Source organism: Hypanus sabinus, chromosome 6 (genome assembly GCF_030144855.1).
Source record: "Hypanus sabinus isolate sHypSab1 chromosome 6, sHypSab1.hap1, whole genome shotgun sequence".
In the NCBI taxonomy this organism is placed as follows: Eukaryota; Metazoa; Chordata; class Chondrichthyes; order Myliobatiformes; family Dasyatidae; genus Hypanus; species Hypanus sabinus.
The window spans coordinates 161049132-161073198 of NC_082711.1; the positions used below are offsets into that span (position 1 = coordinate 161049132).

At 38.3% G+C, this 24067-nt stretch overlaps 1 protein-coding gene across 7 annotated transcripts in view; it reads right to left on the bottom strand.

Moving 5' to 3' along the window:
- Positions 1-24067, bottom strand: part of myo18ab (myosin XVIIIA b) — a 218755-nt gene that overhangs the window by 35587 nt on the left and 159101 nt on the right. For all 7 annotated transcript variants that reach the window (XM_059973312.1, XM_059973310.1, XM_059973309.1 and 4 more), the window contains 6 exons: positions 22016-22139; positions 18785-18985; positions 15117-15227; positions 13604-13708; positions 11670-11816; positions 8304-8417 (listed from right to left, as the gene is read on the bottom strand). In XM_059973312.1, coding sequence (XP_059829295.1) covers positions 8304-8417; positions 11670-11816; positions 13604-13708; positions 15117-15227; positions 18785-18985; positions 22016-22139 — 802 coding nt within the window. The remainder of the gene's footprint in view (positions 1-8303; positions 8418-11669; positions 11817-13603; positions 13709-15116; positions 15228-18784; positions 18986-22015; positions 22140-24067) is intronic.

Sequence of the window (24067 nt, forward strand, 5' to 3'; positions counted from 1 at the left end):
ATTGGTGAGTGTTGCGAGACGATTGAATCTCTCGGCGGTGAAACCGGCGATGAGAAAATTGGAAATACAGAGAGCCATAGCTGAGTATTATGTATCCCAAGGTGTGTTTCCATCGGGGGCATTGGACCTGTTCCCTGAGATGAAACCAGTCGAGGGTGAGGTTCAGTTACAGATGGAAAAATTAAGGTTGGCTGCGGAGAAGGAGAAAAGGGAGCATGAATTCCAGATAAAGGAGTTGGAGGCTGTAAGGCAGAGAGAAGATGCTGCAAGACAGAGAGAGGAAGCTGAAAGGCAGAGGGAGGAAAGAGAGAGAGGCAGCATGAGCTGGAAATGGAGAAGTTAAAGGCACCTCAGGGAAGAGACCGGGCAGCCAACCCAAATGAGGGGTTCAAGATTGGTCAGGAGATCCAGTTGGTACCTCCATTCGAGAAGATGGATGTTGATAAGTTCTTCCTCCATTTTGAGAAAGTGACTGTGAATCAGAACTGGCCTGTGTTACGTACTCGTGACACATGACAGTGGAGCCCTTGTCATGTGACTGGGGTTGAAGCTGTACTGGACTTGAGGTGATGGTCTTGTGATGGTGGAATGACGTCATTTTCCCGCCAGTAGAGATCATGTGATGGGTTTTTTTTTACAGGTTATAAAAGGTAGACCCCACCCTGTGAGGAGGGGCAGTTCGTGGCTGGATTTGCCAAGTTGACTTCATGCCACTGCGTGTTTGAAGTGATGACGCAGTTTAGTTGAAGGATGAAGTTTTTATTTAATGTCTAAAGTTTAAAAGGTCATTGCCAGCAGGTTCTTTATGATTCTGTTATTTCGCAATTAGAGGAGAGTGAAGATTCAAAGTTGGAAGTTAAAGATCGAGGAGAATCGCTTTCTACGGGGAAACGGGGGCGACCTTTGTTTGATCCTTATTTGGAAGGATTTCGTTGACTATCTTCGTGTTAATCCCTGGGTTTACCAGAAAGGATTGAGGATAGTGAGGAAGGAAAGGTCAGTGCCTTTAAGCCGTTCTGTTTCGTAAATTCTTCGTGGGAAGTTCGACGTCGGGGATCGAAGCAAGCGACGTGAAAGAGAATCTAAATCGTCCTGTAAAGTCTCTCCTTTTAAATGGACTGTGAGCATATCGAACTTTTGGCAATATCATTTTAAAGAACTGTTTTGGAATATCACTTTACGAACTGTTTGAACAGCCGCTCAGCAGCTGTTTCCGGTTACGGTAGTGTTTGTTTACTTTTGGGGGGTTTGTTTTCTGTGTTTAATAAACGTGTTGTTTGTTATAAGAAACCCTTGCCAAACTCATATATTTATTGTTGCCTGAATACGTAACACCTGAGAGAAAATGGGCTGTTCTGTTACAGAGCGTACTTAGGAGGAAGGCTCAGTAAGCGTATTCGACATTGTCCATGGATGAGTCTAAGGATTATTAGGAAGTAAAAAGGGCTGTACTGAGGAGTTAAAAGTTGGTGCCAGAGGTGTTCCGGAACTTGAGAAAGCCGTGGAAGCACACGTATTTAGAGTTTGCCCGTGAGATGCAAATGTATTGTGAGCATTGGTGCTCCTCAAAAGGGGTTGTTGGAGATTATGATAAACTGTTACAGTTAATACTGATGGAGCAGTTCAAAGGTTGTATCCCTGAGAGCATGAAGACGTACTTGGATGAGAAAGAGACAGAGACTCTGTCTACGACTGCCAAATTAGCAGACGAATATGCTTTAACCCACAAGTCAAAGTTTTCCTCAAACAAGAGCTACCAGAGAGGCAGTAGGGACGGCAGGGAAAGCCCACTGGCTAAGACAGAGAATAAGTTGGGAGCTAGTGGAAAAGGTAAGGAGGAGGAAAAACAGGCTGGCAGGAAGGTTCCCAACTTTACGTGTTATAATTGTGGGAAAGCTGGTCATATAGCATCTAAGTGCTTTGCTCCAAAGGAGGAGACGGGAAAAGGGAAAACTGCAATCCCTACAGGTGGAAATTGAGTCAGTCAGTAGATCGATGAGGAAGGCAAAGGTAGATAGAGCACAAGAGGGGCGTGAGAAGTTTATCTCGGAAGGGACAGTGTCTGTGAAGGAGGGAGAAACCCCAGTTCCAGTGCAGATCTGGAGGGATACTGGGGGTGATCAGTCATTGATTCTAAGGGAAGTGGTAGATTTCGGTCCTGAGACTGAGACTGGGGAGGCTGTGTTAAGAGGTATCGGAAAAGGGACCGAGGCCGTACCTTTGCACAGGATATTTCTGAAATGTGACCTGGTATCTGGACCAGTCGTAATAAGGGTGCGGTCGAAACTACCGATGGACGGCGTGGACGTCCTTCTTGGTAACGATCTGGCAGGTGGTGATGTGTATTCAGCAATGAAGCTGACAAGTAAGCCTGTAAGTGCTGAGGACCCGCCCATAGATTCCAAGATTTATCCCGCATGCGCAATCACTCGCAGCATGTCTAGAAAGGCGGCTGAGAAAGGAGCCAGTTTAAATGAGTCCAGTGTTGATTTAGCGGAGACATTTTTGCCAACCTTATATGAAAAGGGGTTACCGGATGAGAAGGAAAAGGATAGTGGATCTAAGGAGAGTAAAGGAGAGGAGGTAGATCTACCATTAGCAAGGAGGGATTTTATAAAGGAACAGAGTTGTGCTGAGGAGCTTGTGGCGTTGAAAGAATCAGCTCTTTCTGAAGTAGAGATTGATAAGGAACCAGGGGGATACTATCTGAAGGAGGGAGTGTTAATGAGGAAGTGGAGGCCGACCACGGTGCCAGTCAATGAGGACTGGGCGGTGGTACACCTGGTGATGGTTCCGAAGGTTTATCAGGATGAACTTTTGAACCTGGCTCACAAGGGACCTCTAGGTGGACATTTGGGAGTAAGGAAGACAGTAGATAAGGTTATGAAAGATTTTCATTGGCCAAACATGAGGAAGGATATTGTTGACTATTGTAAAAGGTGCCATACTTGTCAGGTGGTAGGAAAGCCAAATCAGGTTATCCCTAAGGCACCTCTCAGACCCTTTTGCCTTTGGGGAGCCTTTTTCCCGAATCATTGTGGATTTTGTGGGTCCTTTGCCTACAACTGCGAGCAGGTGGCAGTATGTCATGACCATGATGTGTACTGCTACTACAGGGGCTGTGCCCCTCGGGAACATTAGGACTCCTGCGGTGGTAAAGGCCCTCATTAAATTTTTCACCACGGTAGGGTTACCTAGAGAGATACAGTCAGATCAGGGAAGTACCTTCACGTCCCATGCATTTCAGCTAATGTTGAGACAGATGTGAGTTAAACAAATTCTAGCCTCTGCGTACCACCCAGAATCTCAAGGAGCGTTGGAAAGATTCCACGTGACTTTAAAGACCACGATTAAAACTTACTGTCAGGAAAACATTCAACACTGGGATGATGCATTACCACTTCTGTTATTTGCAGTGAGGGACACGGTTCAGGAATCTCTGGGGTTCAGTCCATTTGAGCTCGTTTTTGGTCACAGGCCCAGAGGACCTTTAACCTTACTCAAAGAAAAATGGTCTAGTCCAAACATGCAAGTCAATGTGTTTGACTATGTTTTGAGGTTCTGTGAAAGGCTCCATAAAGTTTGCGAGTTTGCAAAGCAAAATCTTAAAGACTCCCAGACTAAAATGAAACAATGGTATGATAAACAAGCCTGAGAGCAAGAATTTCAAGTGGGAGATAAGGTTTTGGTCCTGTTCCCTGTAGTTGCCAACCCCCTACAGGCGAGGTTTCAAGGGCCGTACAAAGTGATTAAGAAACTAGACTCGCTGAATTATGTGATCGAATCACCTGATAGGCGAAAGCCGAGCCAGTTGGTTCATGTTAACATGCTCAAAGGTTATCATGACACGATCCCCACGGTGGTCGGCATTGTCGTGAAGACCGATGAGGCAGAAAGGATTGATAAGGAGGGGCCTGAGCGTTTTGAAAAGATAAGCATAGTACCCGCCAGACTAGAGAACTCTGTTATTTTGGCCAACTTTGCTGATAAAGTCAGTCATTTGGAGCCTGCACAAAGAGAGCAGCTGACACAGCTAATTAACTGGCATGCAGATTTATGCCCAGATGTTCCCAGGAGGTGCAAAGTAACAGAGCATGATGTTATTGTTACCTCAGCCCAGCCGATTAAACAATCCCCTTATCGGATGAATTTGGAACAGAACAAGCTAGTGGAAAAAGAAATTGAGCATATGCTAGCTGCTGGTATTATTCGTGAATCTTCCTCTGCATGGGCATCTCCATGCGTGGTTGTACTGAAGCCGGACGGTAGTATAAGATTCTGTACAGATTACAGAAAGGTGAATGCCATCACACAAACGTATGCTTATCCTATCCCTAGGGTGGAGGATTGTATTGATAAAGTGGGAAAAGCAAAATACATCACTAAGATTGACCTGCTAAAGGGATATTGGAGTGTTCCTTTAACTGACAGGGCTCGAGAACTTTCAGCCTTTGTCACACCACCAGGGTTCTATGAATACAATGTGTTGCCATTTGGAATGAAAAATGCTCCAGGGACATTTCAGAGAATGATTGACGCTGTGATTAAAGGGTTAACAAACACAAAAGCTTATATTGACGATGTAGTGGTCTGGAGTGATACATGGGATAAACACCTTGAGGCTGTGGAGAAGCTGTTTAAACGAATGCCTGCAGCCCATCTCACAGGGAACCTCGCAAAGAGTGAGTCTGGCCATGCCACGATCACGTACCTGGGGTATGTGGTAGGACAGGGGCAATTGGCTCCTGTGCAGGCTAAAGTACAAGCTATTTCCAAGGTTCCTGTCCCAACGAATAAGAGGGCACTGAGAAGGTTCTTGGGCGTGGTGGGATACTATCGGAAATTTTGTAAGAACTTTGCGGACATTGCCCTTCCGCTTACAAAACTCCTACGGAAGGAGGAAAAATTTGAGTGGAGCAGTCCTTGTCAGGAAGCTTTTGAGAAGTTGAAAACCATACTGTGCCATCACCCTGTGTTAAAAGCACCTGACCTTTTGAAACCTTTCTCCCTGGTGACTGATGCAAGTGATGAGGCTGCAGGGGCAGTCCTATTACAGAAAGCAGGGGATGGAGTGGAACACCCAGTGGCGTATTTCTCTCGAAAGTTCAATGTGCATCAGAGAAATTACTCCACTGTGGAAAAAGAATTGCTGGCACTTAGCTTGGCGATACAGCGTTTTGAGGTCTACATTTGTTCAGCACAGAGACCATTAATTGTTTATACTGATCACAACCCCTTGGTATTTTTGGCTAACATGAAAAATAAAAATAGGAGGTCTAAGTTGGAGTCTGTTGTTACAGGAATTCGACACTAAAATACAACCTGTAAAGGGGAGTGACAATGTAATTGCTGATCATCTATCCAGATGTTAATTTGAAAATGTATCTGTATTACTCTTGTAGTTAAACCTGCTTCTGTATTTTGTTAAATTCTATAATTCAGTAATGTGCTTTATTAGTTAATTTTCACCTTGGTGAAAATTTCCAGAAGGATGGGGGTGTTATGAGTGATGAACAGACCTGATGGACAATGAGGTGCAGAGTTAACCATTCCCAACCCCCCTCCTGAGAACTACGAACTATTGCTGTTGTTATGCTGCTCATGATAGAGAGAGACGAAACACAGGCATAAACATTTGCTACAGATGAGAGAGAGAGAGAGAGAGAGACTGTTGATTTATTATGACTCTTCCTGGAGTATTTACTTACACTACAAGGACGTTACTTTGCTCGTTAACATTCCTCAGGAGATAGCAGGAGTGGCCTGATTTGATGGACACAGTCATTCAGAGATGATGGATAGCTGAGACCCTGTGAGTGGGGATAAAAAGATATGTCTGGAGAGACACTCTTCAGACACACCAGTAGACACTGGTTGAGTGTTGGAACCCACAGGAAAGGTGGGGGGCTTCGGAGACCGAACCAGGAGATCGGTCAGTAAAACTCACAGTGTTACAGCAGGGCCGGTGGGGACTTGTGTGTGTGTCCACTCATGCCAGAGTGACGAGTCCACCACAGAAGAACGGTCTAGTTGAAGGACGGAGGGGTCATAGCTGAATGACCACCACAACAACAGTGCAACGGAATCAAAAGGCAACAGCCTGCTGACTGCAGCTGCTTAATCTCTCACGCGCTCTCTCTCTCTCTCCCTCCAATGATTACAACACAACAAGCATAACTACCTCAGCACTCATGAACTGAACTGAACTTTATACTTTTCTATGACAATTCATTTACCCCTAGACATTGATAGAGCTTGTTTATTATTGCTTATTATTATTCCTACACTTTTAGGTTTATTACTGCTAACTTGTGTTATATGTATATTTGCATTATTAGTATTGTTTTGCTTATTTTACTAATAAACACTTTTGAATATAGAACCACCAGACTCCAACAGATACTTCTATCTTTGCTGGTCTGACACCCAGTTACGGAGTACGTAACACCAGGGTCAGGGTCACCCTTCTTACACACCAGGACAATGTTAGCCCACTTTCAGTCCTTGCAGCTTCTTCCGATCTTGGACAGGACAACTTCCATACCAGGTTGTGATGCACCCTAGAAGAATGCTTTCTATGGTGCATCTATAAAAATTAGTGAGAGTTTTAGGGGACAGGCCAAATTTCTTCAGCTTTCTCAGGAAGTAAAGGTGCTGGTGGGCCTTCTTGGCAGTGGACTCTGCTTGGTTAGACCAAGTCAGGTCACTTGTGATATTCACACCGAGGAACTTAAAGCTTTTGACCTGTTCCACCTGCGCACCACCGATGAAAATGGGGTTGTGCGGTCCGCTACTCCTTCTGAAGTCAACAACCAATTCCTTTGTCTTGCTGATGTTGAGGGATAGGTTATTGTCTTAGTACCATGCCACCAGGTTCTTAATTTCCTCTCTGTACATTTTTATATGCCCTACAGTTAACATCATTACTATTTTTCTGTATTTCTTATATAGCTGTCTTTTCTACAATAGTTTTTATGTATATCTTTATTCATCCATGCAGTTGATCTATTGCTTTTATTGCTTCTCCCAACCTTGGGTAAGAACATTTCCTGTAAGAACATTTACCTTCTGAAGTTTTTGCCTTTCTGAAATTCAATCTAATGGCTTTAGTTTTACAGATAAACTCTCCCAATAAACTTTGAGATTAACAATATCTGATCACTTAAAAACATAGAAAACCTACAGCACAATATAGGCCCTTTGGCCCAAAAAGTTGTGCCGAACATGTCCCTACCTTAGAAATTACTAGGTTTCCCCATAACCCTCTATTTTTCTAAGCTCCATGTACCTATCCGAAAGTCTCCTAAAAGATCCTATCATACCCACCTCTACCACCGTTGCCAGCAGCCCATTCCACACACTCATCACTCTCTGAGTAAAAAACTTACCCCTGACATCTCCTCTGTATCTACTCCCCAGCACCTTAAACCTGTGTCCTCTTGTGGCAACCATTTCAGCCCTGGGAAAAAAGCCTCTGACTATCAACACGATCAATGCCTCTCATCATCTTATACACATCTATCAGGTCACCTCTCATCCTCCGTCGCTCCAAGGAGAAAAGGCCAAGTTCACTCAACCTATTCTCATAAGGCACGCTCCCCAATCCAGGCAACGTCCTTGTAGATCTCCTCTGCACCTTTTCTACGGCTTCCACAGTGAGGTGTAGTGAGGTGACCAGAACTGAGCACAGTACTTGTTCCTAAAGGCTCAACAACTTCCGTACTCAAAACTCTAACCTGAATGTTAATATCCTGAATATCAAATCTAGGCAGACCTCCCCTCTTGATGGTACGTTAACATACTGGGTTAATAAACAGTCCTTCAATAACTCAATGAATTCAGTTTCCTGTAATCCATTAGTCACTGGGTTCTTCCACTTAATACTTGGGAAATTAAAGTCTCCCATATGTGCCTAAGACAGTACCTGCGCAGTAGTACATCAGCTGAAACTTAAAAACAGTTTACTTCTGCAGTAGATAGCGGTTGTTTATCAGAAAGGATAGTTCATAATTGCAATCCAAATACAAAATCTCAATGTAGAAAATATTTTCTAGTTTCCTCATAATTATTTAATAATTAGCACTGATAATTTTAAATTGTACCCAATTCAGTATATCACCAAATTGACAGGCCACTCACCAGTGCGAAATTTCATTAGCAACACATTTCTTAAAAATTAATGCTTGAGTTTTATCATTGTACATAGAATCCTTCTATGCATCCAATGATTTGTAAACTTCTATGTATTCATATGGAAATCTCAAGTTTTTCAATTTACCATTGTTGCAAAGAAATATACTTACTGCAACTTTGGCCTTTGAGATATCTTCAATCTGAAGATGCAGATCCTCCATTTCAACTTCCATAGATTTTCGAGCTTTGACAGCTGCAGCACTGGTGAACTCTGATTCTTCAAGCTAACAACAAACAAATAGTTTACATTCTACCTCGTCAAACAAAAATATGAACTGCAATAATTTTTTTTAAATCAGAAAAGGGAGAGTTGGGGGAAACTACCTCATGGAATTTCTTAGTAGAAATTTACTTGCAATCCAAAATTCATCAGTAAATGCCCCATTTCCTGAAGCTAATTAGTCTCTTAGCATTTTCATTAATTCCATTCCTCCCTTTGCCAAACACTTGCAAAGTAAAGCCACTCCCTTAACCTATATAGTAATTTTTCTTTGTTTAAAACAAAATCATATTCTATTGGTCATAAGAAAAAGGTTAACCATTAAGAAAATCGGTTAGATCACTTTAACAGCAACATCAAATTACTTTGGAAATCCAGATGTGGTTGTAATGCAAGTAAGAATATTTCCATGCACTGTCATTCTAATTGGAGACAAAAAGAAACAACCAGCACTCAGCCATTTAGACAGAAGTGTTTAACTTGCAGAAACACATTTACTGGGTCATGAACCTATTGATACATTGTATCGCTGGATTCTACACATTATTTCAGCTATAAATCATGGACTCACTGTGCTTTTCCAATTCCACACAGGATCAGATATAACCATTCTGTGGACACTCTACTTATAACCAATGTTCCACAAGACAATTATTAGCCCTTCATCAATTTTATTTTTTTTTGTTATAAAAGTGGCAAGCTCTAATAAAGGGGATATTTTCAGAGGACCTTATTTATTTCCCCATCCTTTGAAAACAATGACTTACCTTAACTGATTCAAATGAACGTGGCAGTGTACAGATATCAATACTATGGTTAAAAGTTGGTAACACAAAATGATAGGGCAAACATGTAGGTACTTTTTGCATGAAGGCATTCATTGTTTATAAAAATAGAATGTGCAAAGAACTAAATCAAACTTCAAAGTCAGAAAAAAAATCATTAAACTTCATCAAATTTGCTTAAGATATTTGCTAGCTTACTGCAGGCTTAAACTTGATCAAATTAACTGGTAAATGTAAAAGTGACATTTTCTGTTGACTTCGAATCCTTTTAAAATTTACTTTATTGCACTGATGACATTTAGTCAGTGTGATTAAAACATATAGGTTACAACAAAGCCCTTGCCTTAATTGGCATGACCTGAATGAAATTAGGTGTTGGGCTGATAAGCAAAAACACTAGTATTACCTGTCACAAGAAAACATGATCACTGAGTGGAAATGTTAATTTTATTTTTCTTTCCATCAGTGCTGCAGATGGTGACTTCTTGTATTTTTTGAAAGACCTTCATTGCTTTATTAAACATTTGCATTTTATCCATTTTCAAAGAGTGGAATTAATGTACATGTACTGTAAATATTAATTACCACAGAATGATTGAATTTGAAGACAAAAATATGAATATATTACAATGTTTATAGATTTGGAAGGGAAGAATAATCGAAGTTTAACCTTCAGCAGGGCATGAAACTTACCAGTGCATATGCTGTGTACAGTTGGGATGAATGATGTGATAAGATTGTTCCCAGTAATGGCCAACAGCCAAGGGCACTATTTGTAATTTTTACAAATAATTCAAAAGACTGAATATTACCCAAAGCTGAGATAGCTTTTCCAAATTTTGCCGACAATGCTAAGATACAGCAAGAAAGATTAAGCCAGTAACAACGAGATGGTTAGGTTTTGGCATTACCAGGTAGATCATTAAAACTAGACATCAGTGAAGAAGTGAATTTTGATTTAAGTGCCAATATGCTTATGAGCATGAAGTTTGGAAGTTTTGATGAAGAGCTTATTGAAAGCAACGGCTCAGGATTTTCGTACAATGAAGAAATAAATTGTGGGATGCTGTCTTAATAGTCTATCTTGCAGATCTGAAGAAGCAGTGGCCAGACTATGGAATCAGTTTTGGTTGCTATATTGGAGGGTTTATATATTGATTAAATCTAGTTAACAGCTCCTAAATTATGTGCATTCCTAAAAAGATGGTCTGTCTCAGACTCAAGAAATGGGGTCGAGATGTTGGAATATATGAATTTACACACAATCAGGGCTAGCTGTCCTAAATCACATATGGTGTGTAGTTCACAATAACGTGACTGTATCTTAGGTTGCTTGTGCAGTCGGCCCTCCTTATCCGCGAGTTTTGCTTCCACGAATTCAACCAACTGCGAATCGAGAAAACCCGGAAGTGCTCTTCCAGCACTTGTTGTTTAAGCATGTACAGACTTTTTTGTCTTGTCATTATTCCCTAAACAATGCAGTATAACAACTATTTTACATAGTATTTACATTGTATTAGGTGTTATAAGTAATCTAGAGATGATTTAAAGTATACAAGAGGATGTGCGTGGGTTATCATGGATCGGGATTGAAAAAAATCGGAAGTTCTCTTACTAAGTAAGTCGGAACAGGTAGATCCGGTATTATTTAGTGTCAGTTAGTTAAATATTTGTCTTAGTATATAGTATATATTTTACCTTTCTATGGATATAAAACATTTAAGAATGTATGTTTCAGCGCCGGGCTCGGGAACATAAGTTCCTGGGTTCAGTGCAGTGACAGACCACTTCTGAGTGCGCTCTCCATCTGTGCCGGGTTGATGTGGAGGATCAAAAACTCAAAACCCCAAAACCCAATATTTAAACCACTGTGTTACTTAGTAATAATTGTAGCTTTCATCGGGGCAGGGCCTTTCTCACTTTATCCTTTAAAATTGTTCCAATCGTTGACCGACGTAGCCTAACGCTTTTACAATGATCGATGGCGTTTCACCTCTTTCCGATCGCTTTATTTCCACTTTATTTTCAATCGTGATCATGATTATTTCCGTGAACAGAAACACTGTGGATTTAGAGCTCCACCGTCCGGTCCTAATGTCCACTGCACTGAGGCACTGGGGTTCTGCTGAGTCCTAAGCTTCACCGCATTGAGACACGCTGAATAAGGGACTTGAACATCTGTGTTTTTTGATATCCACGAGGGGTCCTGGAACCAATCCTATGCAGATAAGGAGGTCCAACTGTATTCTTCTTTAAATAGGATATTAATATTTATTCTTCTGGTCAATTCCTTCTATCTAAGTCTTGTGGAAATTATATATATATATATATATATATATATATATTTAATTCTATTGAATTTTTAATTATATTTTTCTCTACTATCTAATTCATTCAACAGAGTAACTTGACTCATAATATTTGACCAATTTAAGAATCAGTATATAATGAACAAGGCTAGAAAGGATTACCTGATTTTTCAACTGTGCAATTTCCCTTTTGCTGGGTGCATTATTTTTGAAGTGGTCCAGCATTATTTGGGCATCAGCCAGAAGAGCTTTTGTACGCCGAAGGTCCTTGCGTAGTCTCTTCTCAGTTTCAAAATCTCTTTCACTGACCTAATTTTTGAGAAAAGACAGCAAAATCTTTGATTTAAATTTCTTGCATTGCACTTAAGTTGCAACTCAAACCTAAACAACTTTATAGTAATTTCAATATTCTATTCTTAGTTTTATTAGTAATAAACTTTTCTTTAGGGTGCCATGGTAGCAAAGTGGTTAGCGCGATTCCATTATAGCTCAGGGCAACAGAGTTCAGAGTTCATTTCTGATGATCACTGGTAAGAAATTTGTAATTTCTTCCTGTGAGTGCGTGGGTTTCCTCAGGGTGCTCTGGTTTCCTCCAAGGATGTACCGGTTAGTAGGTTAATGGATCATTGTAAACTGTCCTCGGAATCAGCGGGAGTTAGATAGGTGGGTTGCTGGCAGTGCAGCTTGAAGGGCCGGAAGAGCCTCTTCTACGCTAAATAAATAAATTAAAGATTACATAGTTTTTCGATGTTAACGTAGTTGCAGTACGAATTCTACCCACTATCATTAAGACACAGAGATTCAATAGATGAATTACAGCTTTTTTCTTGGATTTATGAAGTAGGTGTTTTGGACTCCTAAAAAAAAATCCTGGTTATCATCATATTGGATCTAATTTTTTTCTCGCCACGTGGAATGACCTCTTTTCCTCCAGACCTTCATTCAGGCCTTCTGCTATAGATGGGGCAATGGTAAGTCTTGCAACAACAATGTAGGGTAATAGTACAACAACACCAGAAGCACTGTATACAATCTTGTTCTCATTACTTAAAGAGGACTACGTGCAATGGTAAGCTTCACTAGTTCCAGTGCTGGGTGAAGATGTTGACTGTTGGGGAACAGTCTATATTCAACTGAGTTTATAAGAAAGAAAGGTGATCTTATATCTGTTATTTTGAGGTCCCTTTAGAATAGAGTCCTTTTGTGGGGCAATGTAGAACTGATGGGAATAGTTTCACAGTAAGGGATTGCTTATTTAAGATCAAATTGAGGAGTAATTTCTTTTCTTAGATGATCATGAATCTTTGGAGTTCTCCATGACATGCAACTGTGGAGAATAAGCCATTGAAAATACTCAAGGCTGGAATTGATAGACCACACAGAATCACAGGTATAGGAAATAATCATGGAAATCCTGAAGATCAGATCAGACCATCCACTATCCTAACGATTAGCAGAACAAATTTAAGTGGTTAAAAAGTCTATTCCTGGTCCTTTATCTAACATTATTTTCTTCTTATTGCATTGACAGGTGCTCGCAGAAACTCAGTACAGATATATTCTGCAGTTTATCCACACAAATATTTCATTCAAGACAGATTCAGACACCCTTTTGTGCAGTGCAAAGATCAGTGCTGGAGGCAGAACGAAAATCTGTCCTGTACAGTAAAATTCCAATAATTCACTATCTTAAAATCTCAGTGGTTCAGCACCTGGCTCACTTGATATTTTCCATACTTCCCCAAAACTCATTAGGTCTTCCGTTTCTGCACTTCTCTGACCTTGACAGTTTTACTGTATATTTTCTAAGCAATATAATTTTCAAAAAGTTACAATGTAAATACTAAAGTTTTTATAATGAATTATATAGAATGCACTGAGATTGGCCCTCTAGCTTAAAATGGTCACTGCTGTATTTCTGCACTCAATGAGTAAATAAAATGTTCAACATTATTGATTTTAAGCTTGAGTGTATCTCATTTTTATAGTCCAACTAAATCACATAATCTTGTAAGCTACATATGAGTATTGCAAAATTAATGAAAGTTTAAAATTGAACTGTTGCTTACTTCTTCATGTAAGATTTAATGAATTACCTTTTCACTGACTGCAGCAAGTTTGTTTTCCAGATCTCTTTTCTCTCTCAATATTTTCTGTTTATCATCATACTCTTCTTCTAATTGCAGCTCAAATTGTTTCAGCTGAAAAAATAAGAATTAAAAGGCATGAGAACATAAATTTAATGATACATTTTTTCAAAGAGTCTCTTTTTAATTAATGTATTAATCATTTATGTACACAAGCACAAAATCCTAATTCCTACTGAGATTCAGACTTAACTGTTAATTGTCTTCCATTTGGCCTCTAGAAGTTAAACAGTGCCCCTTGCAAAAAAATGTTACCTTGTGCTGCAATCTTCCATTAATTTCCTCTTACGATGTTAATTGTACTCACAACTAAAGGAACAAAAATCAATTTAAACAATCTGAATCAGGATGTATTTTAAACTGACTCATGTCAGTTGTGGCAACCATGCTAAAATGGGCAAGACTGAGCTCATATTATACCTGTGGAAGATTGGAAGATCATAAGCTTATATAGGACAGCAGGTTGGAGACTGGTCAAGGGAGCACACTGATACAGTCTGAAACCTGAACATAAGAAATTGCATGAGGAATAGGTATATGAACCCTTGTACCTGTTGAACTATTGAACAAAATCAGGCCTTTCAGCTCCATAGTATTTCAAAAGATATGGGCTTAATGGCAGAAATGTAGTGTTGAGGTAAAAAAATCAGCCATAATCTTAATTAATAGCAAATCAGTAAATGGTTTTATTCCTCCTTCCATCTGATTTCTGGTCTTCATATATTCACTTGAAATACTTCAATTCTATTAATACTGAGGAGGTGCACAAAGTAACACTAGAACTACAAAATGCAGAGCTGTAAGAAATGTACAATGGGTCAAACGGTGCTAATGAAGAGAAGAAAACTCAAAATATTAAAGATAGATGACCAAAAGCAGAACTAGTCAATCTGATATCAACAGAAAAAAATGGATGGCCTTGTATAGCAGAACAATATTGGCTAACATTCTTCAAACAGTTTACAGATTTATATACTCTAGATGTTCACTGGTATGAAATCCCATCAGAAAGTACACAATAAACCAAATGGCAGGCACTCAGTCACTTACAAATACATTTAGAAATAAAGTTTGATATTAAGATTAAATAAGGTGTCTGAAAAATGTAATAATCAATATGAAGGAAGTTTTATCTTATGCATCAAGAAGATAAAACTTTTAAAACTTTCTAAAAGTTGTTAAGATCTTTTCTTTTAAAAGTTGAATAAATTTCCTTTTATGGAAAAATACATTTAACTTTAGGTAGGATCTGATTTTAAATGGAAAACTTGATTGCTACAAATGCTCATCTTAGTTTTAGCTTCTTATATATTTTTATGTCACAGAAGCCAAATGCATTAAAAAATTCAAGTGTATGCAATTCTGTAACAACAATGAACATGCCTAAACTTAGATTTTCAAATGCTACCCATTTAATGACAATATTTTTATGTTAATAGCTATTAAAAAAAATAAAACTAACCTTCTTTTGGCAAGACTGCCTAATTTCTTCCACTTCCTCTTCTTTGCTTTCAATTTCCTTTGCTTGAGTTTGTCTATATCTCTCCATTTCCATTTCTAGCCGAAGCTTGGCCTGAATTTGAGCAAAAACATTATTCTCTAGGAAACTTGAACTAATATGGAAACAAATTACCAAAGAACATGTGCAAAATAACAATGCTTTGTTTGTAATGTTCTCCTTTTGACATTTTATTAATTCTCTGGGTGTTAGGTGCCCTCCTGTACCCTGACCAAGTGTGATCCCATTCAAAGTGATTTAATGCAAGACACACAAAATTTTGGAGGAACTCAGTAGGTTGGGTGGCATCAATGGAAATGAATAAACAGTCGACATTTCTGGCCAAGATCCTTCTTCAGGCCTGGAAAGACACTAGAATAAAAAAAAGTGGGAAGGGGAAGGAGGATAGTTAGAAGGTGATAGATGAAGTTGAGTGGATGGGAAAGGTAATGGGCTGGAGAAGAAGGAATTTAACAGGACAGGAGAGTGAACCACAGGAGGAAGGGAAGGAGGAGGGGACCCAGGGGGAAATGATAGGCAGATGAGAAGAAAAAAGCCAGAGTGGGGAAGGGAAAAAAGAGGAGGGGAGGGGGAAGGGAAAAAATTATGCTGTAATCACAGATTAAACCTTGACCTTTTTCCTCACACAGTCATGACATCTTCCACTGAACATCACTGGATGATAATCAGAAGTATCAATGAAAACATCCGAATTGCTGACTGAGATGGGAATTGTTAAAGTGGTTTGTAAGGATGTGAAGGTTAATGAACATTTCAGAAGTTCATGTAAATATATCCAGCAATGCCATGGTCACAGTATACACTTCTCAGTGATTGACTGGAAATGCAAACTTTGAACCTTTGGGTAGCTGAGAAATCGCAAAACAAAATTATATTCTTACAGTGTGCACTTCGCACACTAAAATTCTCCTAAAACATGACATGTAACATAATGATCAAAAAGATAGCTGAAAGAGGAAAGCAATTCTAAAAGTATAAAATATAATTATGAAGTATAATAATTCAAAGGGAAAATGAAAATATGTTATGGACATCAAATAACAGTGCCTTGAAAAATTATTCAGTCCCTGCAACTATTTTCATACCTTACTGTCTCACTTTCTAGATTTAAAATAGTGTACTGAAGTAGGCTATTTTGGGCTAATCCAGAAAACATTGTGCAGCATGTCAAATCAAATTGTGGCAGCGGGATCCAAGCTCCATAGCTAACTGAGAGTGAGGAACGACCTGATATTTGGACGATTTAAGCACCAAGCAAGATTAGAAAAGGTCAGTGTGTTGGGACTAGAGGCAAGGGACAGGCTGGTTCTGCTTGCTGCTCCACAATATTTACTCAGTTCTGTGCTGAACTGAGTCTATGGCCTACTCCAACTGCAGCAATGACTGGCTTCGTACCTTATGTAAAACTTTAGTTCCGAAAGCTATTTACTTGCTTTATTGTTTGCATGATTTTTTCTCTCTCTGCGCATTAGGTGTTCAATGGTCTTTTTTTTAAAATAGGTTCTTTTAGGGTTTGTTGTGTGGCTGCCTTTAAGGAGACAAATCTTAGGGTTGCATACAGACTTTGATAATAAATGTACTTCAAACTTTGAAATCAAAAGGAAAATTCCAAAAGCTGTCAACAATTCACCAAAATTTAAAAACCAAGAGTGCAACTGAAAAAGTATTCTTCCCCTTTGAAATTACTTCACTAACATTCCTCAGGTGCAATCCGTATATTACCTTACGAACTCACCCAATTTGATCAGGTAGAAAATTGGAGGATCATCTGCTTTCAATGAGTATATAAGAATAAATACACCCTCTCTCTGCCAAGTCCAACATATAAGAGATTTTCAACAGACCAAACCAAAATGATGACAAAAGAACATTCAGGACAAATCAGGTAAAAGATAATTCAGAAGCACAAATCAGGGAAGGGTACAAGATCATCTCAAAGGCACTGAACTTACCAGTGTAGTCCATCATGAAAAAGTGGAAAAAGTATGAAACCACAGCCTCAATGTCAAAGTCAGGCTGCCACTCTAAACTTAATCATCAAAGAAGAATGGCACTTGTAAGAGAGGCTAATGTGATGCCAACAGTCACTCTGAGTGAACTGCAAAAGTCAGTGGCTGCAAATGAAGATGAAGTTCATCTCTTCACAATTTCTAAGGCTCAGCACAAAATGGGTATTTATGGAAGAGTGGCAAGGACGAAGCCCTGGCTTGAGACTGTAAAGATGTGGAAGAAGGTATTGTCGTCAGATGAGACCAAAGTTGAACATTTTGGCCTCAAAACTAAGCAGTATGACGTAAATCAAATATTGTGCATTAACCAAGTAACACCTATTGTAAAGTATGGCAGTAACATCATGTTCTGAGGACACTTTTCAGCAGCAGTGACTGGAAATCTGGTCAGAGTTGAAGGGAAGATGAATGCTGCTAAAAACAGACAGATCCTGGATAAATTCCTGCCAGAAAGCTTTTCTTTCAGCAGGACAATGACCCAAAGCACACTGCCAGAGCAACCATGGAGTGGCTTCAAATGAAGGAAATTGATGTTATTGAATGGCACAGTCAAAGTCCTGACCTTAACATAATTGAACATCTCTGGCAAGACTTTAAGATTGCTGTCCACCACCACTCCCCAACTATCCTGACAGAGCTTGAGCGATTTTGCAAGGAGGAATAGGAAAATCTTGCTCCATCACACTGTGCAAAATTAATAAAGGCTTATCCAAAAAAGACTACCGGCTGTATTAGCTGCGAGAGATGGTTCAACTAAGTACTGAACAAAGGGGAATGAATACTTTTGAACTGTTGACCTTTCAGTTTTTCATATTTTAGTTTTTCATGCTTTACAATTTTCCCTGTTTTTGAGGGTTTACTGTGAAATAAAGGAGCATGTAATTCACAAATAAAAATTCCCAGATAAAATTGATCAAAATCTCTGGTTGTAATACTCTTTTATGTGAACAAAGGGTAGGAGGTCTGAATACTTTTACAAGGCACTGTATATTAAGAAATTGCTTTTTTTTAAGTATTTGAAACTGTTTGCAAGGCCAGAGTTTGTTGCCTAAGTAAATTTCAATGAGTTTGAATTGGTGGCACTGAGTTGCTGTTACAAATTGTTGTAGTTCTCCTGGTGAATTTACTCTCACAATGCTGCTGTTTTGGGAATTACTTAGAGCTGGCAAAATTGAAAGATCAGCAATATACTGTATTTTCAAATCAGGATGGCATAGAAATTGGAGACTATCTTCCAATACACCTGGAGCCCTTATCCTTAAGGGTAACCTAGGTAAGAAACAGCAGTGCATTTTGTCAACTGCTGAATTGAAACAATGGTTGCATTTTCACTCTTTCCTATGCATTGGGCAATATTTCACACAATCACTGGCCAAACAAATAGCTTGTTTTGTTTCTATACCTCCTCTATTTATGGTGCTCTGAAACCTTGTAAATTGCATACATACAGTAGATAGATCGTATTCTCTAAATTTGTACACCATGGCTTCATATATCATTTAAAAGCACAGCATATTTGCTTCCAACTTCTAAGTGTTTAATTCTACTAGTTACTGTGCTTTCAAAATTATACTAAATTGGTCATATATGAAATTATTCTACCTGTTCTAGCATCTGAATTGTTCCAGCTTGTTCGTCCAGCTCCTCCTCCTGGTCCTTAACTTTAGCCTCCAACTCACGAACCTGCTTCTTCACTTTAGCGAGCGAAGCCTCATCCTTAGATTCTTGAGAAGATAGATCTTGCAGTTCTACATCCAATCGCTCTGCCCTCTGGGTTACAGTGATAATCTCAGAATCTTTATCCTAGCAGTCAATGTAAGGAGAAACAAAAATCAACAATTAAGCAGTTAATAGTTAAAAAGTTAAAACAATAGCAGTAAGTGAGCTGTTTTGCTATGATACAGTAAAGACACCATCATCTCAGAGCAAAATCTGTGAAATTTAAAATGTAGTACTTAACTCCAAATAATTATTTTTATTAGTCAAATGACCTTTGTTGATAAATATGAAAACACAGCCTGTAGCTCATTGAAGTGCAATTGTAATTTAGATTTCATAATAAAGGAGAGAATGAAACATGTGAAACACCATGAAATACTGCATCCTTGTGTAAAACGAATTACAGAATTTTCATAAAGAATAAATGTTTGATTTATAATATTTCTATGTGACAAAATAAGATGCTGGTAGCTCCATGCAGATTAACCTTAAGTGTTTTAAATGTTCAAGTCGAACAGAAGCAGCAATAATAGCATGTATATATATTTCATGCTTTTAAGGTAGCAAGATACCACACTGCACATTTTCAAACCACCTATATCATCAGGGTATACAAGTGCTTGTCGGCATGTGATCAACAGTTGGTTAAACAGCTAAATTTTATGGAGCATCACAAAGGAAAGAAAGGTAATGTGGTGGAAAGATAGAGAGATTTAGAGAGAATTCCAGCAACCTTGACAGATGAAGCATGGAGAGCAATTAAACTCAAGATTGACCAAGGTACTAGAATTGAAGGCTTGCAAAGAAACAGAGGAAACAAGAGATGGCCAAGAGCATTTTAAAACACTGATATTGCCAGACTGGAAACCACTGTAGGCAAAGGTACAGTACAGCATGAATTAGGATTTGGCATGTATTGTTTTAGAAATTGGACTTAGTGAGGGTTGAGCAAAGGAAGGTATCAAGAAATATAGATTTAAAATCGTATTTATGTTAAAGACCAGTAGTGGTGGCACGGTACTGATGGATGTCATCAGTATACCTATGGAAACTTATAGGGTCTCGTTAGATGGTTTGATTGAGGAGCACCAAATAGATGTGAATTGGGTAGAAATTGAGGATAGATATTTGGGGTCCACCAGAGATGGAAGTGCTAGTAGTATAGAACCTTCAACAGATTCAGGACCGTTCATTCGACACTTTCACATGAATTAATTTGACTTCTTCCAGACCTTTACTCTTATTATTCTTGTTCTGGTGTGGAGTTCCGGAGTTTTTTGACACTATCATATACTTATAAACTATTATTATTGCCCATGTTAGTTTAGGTTTAGTTTTTTTTAATTATTTCTTTAAATATACATTTTTTCTTATATTTTACATTTTTTTTTTCTTTTGATTATTTTTAATCGTTTCATGTATAATCAATATAGATTAGATTGATATTGTATGATCATTTTTTGCTGATAGTTTAATAAGATATTGTTATCTTGTTACCAACTCAATTTCAAATCTATTGTATTCATAACATATGTAATATTATGTTATGTTTTTTTTTAAATTAACAAAAAGATTGAAAAAGAAAGAAAGATTCCACCAGAGAGAAAGTTAGTAACCAGAGGACACTGGCAAGGAAAAAAAAAACAGGACTGAAAGTAAGTAATTCTTGTTTACAGTGAGCTATGCAAAAAGCTGATTCAAGACTTTTAAAAGAGTTTGACATATCATTGAAAATAAATGTAAGGCTGTGTAGAAAGATGGGGACTGTGGCAAATTGGATAGATATTTCAAAGAGCTGGCACAGATATGACCTGTCAAATGGTTCCCTTCTTTGGATGATTCTGCTGGAAAGAACTTTAATTTAGGCGCTACATATTTCAATTTTATAACACTTGGAAACTTGTTCAATTAGAAAGTATAATAAATGCAATATTTGCAGGCAGTGCCTCGGTATCAAAGATAAATTACTTCTGCTTCATTTTTGTGGGCTCGGAGGTAGCTAATGAGGCCAATTTAGAAACTGCAAATACTTCTGAAAATGGGGATAGTAATGGTTGATATTAATTTGTGATGGTGTTTATTCTACTGCTAATTACACAGGGCCTCTGTGTGATTCCCATTATGCATGAGATTCTCAATACCATTACAAATGCTACTTCTCCTCTCTGCTTGTGGATCAGAGATTCACAGGAGTTGGTGGGAATGGTGCATTTTTTCAAAATAGTCTTGAGCATATCTTTTTCTCTTTCTTGCAGTTAAGTTCATCCTGTAATAGAGTTCATTACCATTTGAGGAGTCTGGCGTTATGCAATTGAATAATGTGACCTGTCCCAATGTAGCCGACTAAGGCTATGTCCACATCAAACCGGATAATTTTAACGGCAGTACATTTCTAACTCTTCTGGCGTCAGTTTCGTTGCCGTCTGTTCTGAAACTGTTAGGTTGCGTTCAAGAAAACAATGAAATAGCGCGCTGCCATCTGACAGTGTTTTAAGAAGTCTCCGGTTACCCTGTCCACACTGATCCGGCCAATCCGGCGTTTTCAAAAATACCCACTTTGGAGAGCATTTCTGAAAAGCTCCAGTTTCAGAGGATGAAAATGCCGTTTTAGTGTGGACAAAGGGTAAAAACGAAGAGAAAAAGCTTTGGTTACGGATTTATCTGGTGTAGTGTGGACGTAGCCTAAGTATTTCTGGTTTCTATTTCAAACCTGAGAATGTAGGTTGATAAGAGGTAACCGACATTGATTCAATTGTCCTTCCATTGATTTTGGTGGATTTTGCAAATAAATCATTGGCGGTAATTTTTTTAGTGCTTTGAGATGTTAGGTAACCTGGATTTCAAATCAATTAAGGCAAGGATCACTGTTGCCTGGTAAACCTACAAATCTACAGATGCTCAAGTCTTGTTAAACAGTATAGCAAAGCTATTAACATTACATTATACAAGCAATGACCCATCTTTAAGCATTCAATCAACATATCCAAGAAGCATTGAGCAAAAGGAACATTATAGAAGATTTGATTTATGTCACTGGTCTATTCAATGTTATTTGCAAATCCTGCTCAACTCCAACAAATTTGATTAATTTCTTATGGTTATGATGTTACATACATCCAGCTGTTGCTTTAGACTGAATATCTCTGCTATAAAACTATCTCTTTCTCTGCTCAGTTTCTCTTTCTGAATCTTCTCTCTTTGAGCTTCATCTTGAGCTTGCAATAACTCACTGTCAAACCTGAAATAAGAAAGTTAAAGAAAATATTAGAACAAAAAGTAGTATTGCAAATTACAGTTGGTAATGAGTTATTACACATGGGACAATTCCCAATGCGTTGTAAAATCAATTTTCTTCCATATATTTAAAATTCCTTATATGTGAGACACTTTATTTTGAAAACTACATTGTTAACTACACAGATTTTGATTAAAAGCCACTTATCATCATGACCTGTACAAATATTGTTATCCCTTCTTCACTGCTGATTCAACATAGCATCAGCTAATGCAATTACCCTTACCATAACAATATACAATAGTTCTAGAAACTAGCACATCACTAGCTTCCAAGGGCAATCAGTACTGACCTTGGCAGCAATGCATACATACCCAAAATGAATGAAAAAAATTCAAGGATTTTATATCTCTCATGAGTATTATGAGTACAATGTCTATGCTTCGTTTTGTAGGAAGCTGAAATGGCCTCACATTCTGACACACTGAATTAAACTTTAAAAAGTACTTAGTATCCTTTAAAGAAATATTCAAAGTATCATATTAAAATTATGCACACCACTGCAACTCTACTTGAGTTTATGCACCAGAAAATCTGAATGAGAATGATCTGTTCACAAATGTTTACACATGGTCATCCCAATTCCCTTTCAAAGCTGCTACTCAAAATCTTATCCTTGACCCCTTGTCCATACAAATTTCCAATCCACCACTCGAAATCGCCAGAACTTTCAGGTTTCCTAAGGTTTTAACCATCCTTTCTCACATCTACTGAATTGTATTTCTAAATCAGGCTTTTGCTAATCCAACACCTCTGAAAGGAAATAAATAATATTTCTGGTTAAGTTGCCAGTGGTATCTTTCTTCAGTCTTCAAAGCTTTTCACACTATCAATTATATCATGTATATCTCTTCCAATGTCCAGCCCCGGGACTTCTTTCAGTTGGTTCCACTTCAAAAATAAATTTGCACTTCAAATATATTATAAATAACAAATCATTCATTGTTGCAAACTGTTACCCACACGATCCCCAAAATATCCATCTGTCAGTCTTCCCCCATCATTTCTGCTGCTCCTTGATTAATTAATCTGAAAGTTAACTTCAAACATGAATGTTGATGCAGATTGTGATCTACTGCTCTGTCAACCTCACCATCTCAGTGATGTGAAACACCTTGCCCATATCATTCTTATGAGCTGCCATTTCTTTCTGTTTAACAATAGCAAAAATTTAAAAAAAATCCCTATAATGTTTAGATTTAACTTAAGTGAATTCATGTTCCAATCTATGAATGGTTTCAGGTTCTTCTAGTTCTTGCTACATGAAGTGTGTACATTATTCTAGGCACTGCACCATAGGAAATACATCAGGTATATTCTTGAATACAGGGAATTGTAAAATTACCAAAATGGAATCAAGACTGGATGGTGGCAGAGGATTGTATTCCATGTAAAATAAAAATTAAAGGGGTGAAATGATAGAGCTGATCAAGAGAATTTCTTTTCCTGATAATGAAAGAATGTTAAACAATTCTAAATGAGGTCCAACTTTTTTAACCAAATAATTGTTGCACAGAAGCTGTTAGAACTGTGCAAAATCTCCTACAAGAAGCAGTAGCTTCTTTAGCTCAATTAATGTCAATACAATTTGATTTTTTTTTGTCTATCAAGGGAACAAGAGGCTGCTGGATGATGCTCATGAAAATTAGCAAACCAGCTCCTACTCCAAATTAGAAAAGCTATTACATTATTGTAAAACTGCACAATTCTGAAAGGTTATTTCATTGTTTCACAAATGCATAATATGCAGTATTACTGCCCCATGAACACCATTATCAGCAACTCATCACCATTTATAAATCATGCAGATTTAAATTAAGATACATGAGATCAAACAGCCTATGGCAAACAAATAAAGGAGATTATGTTCT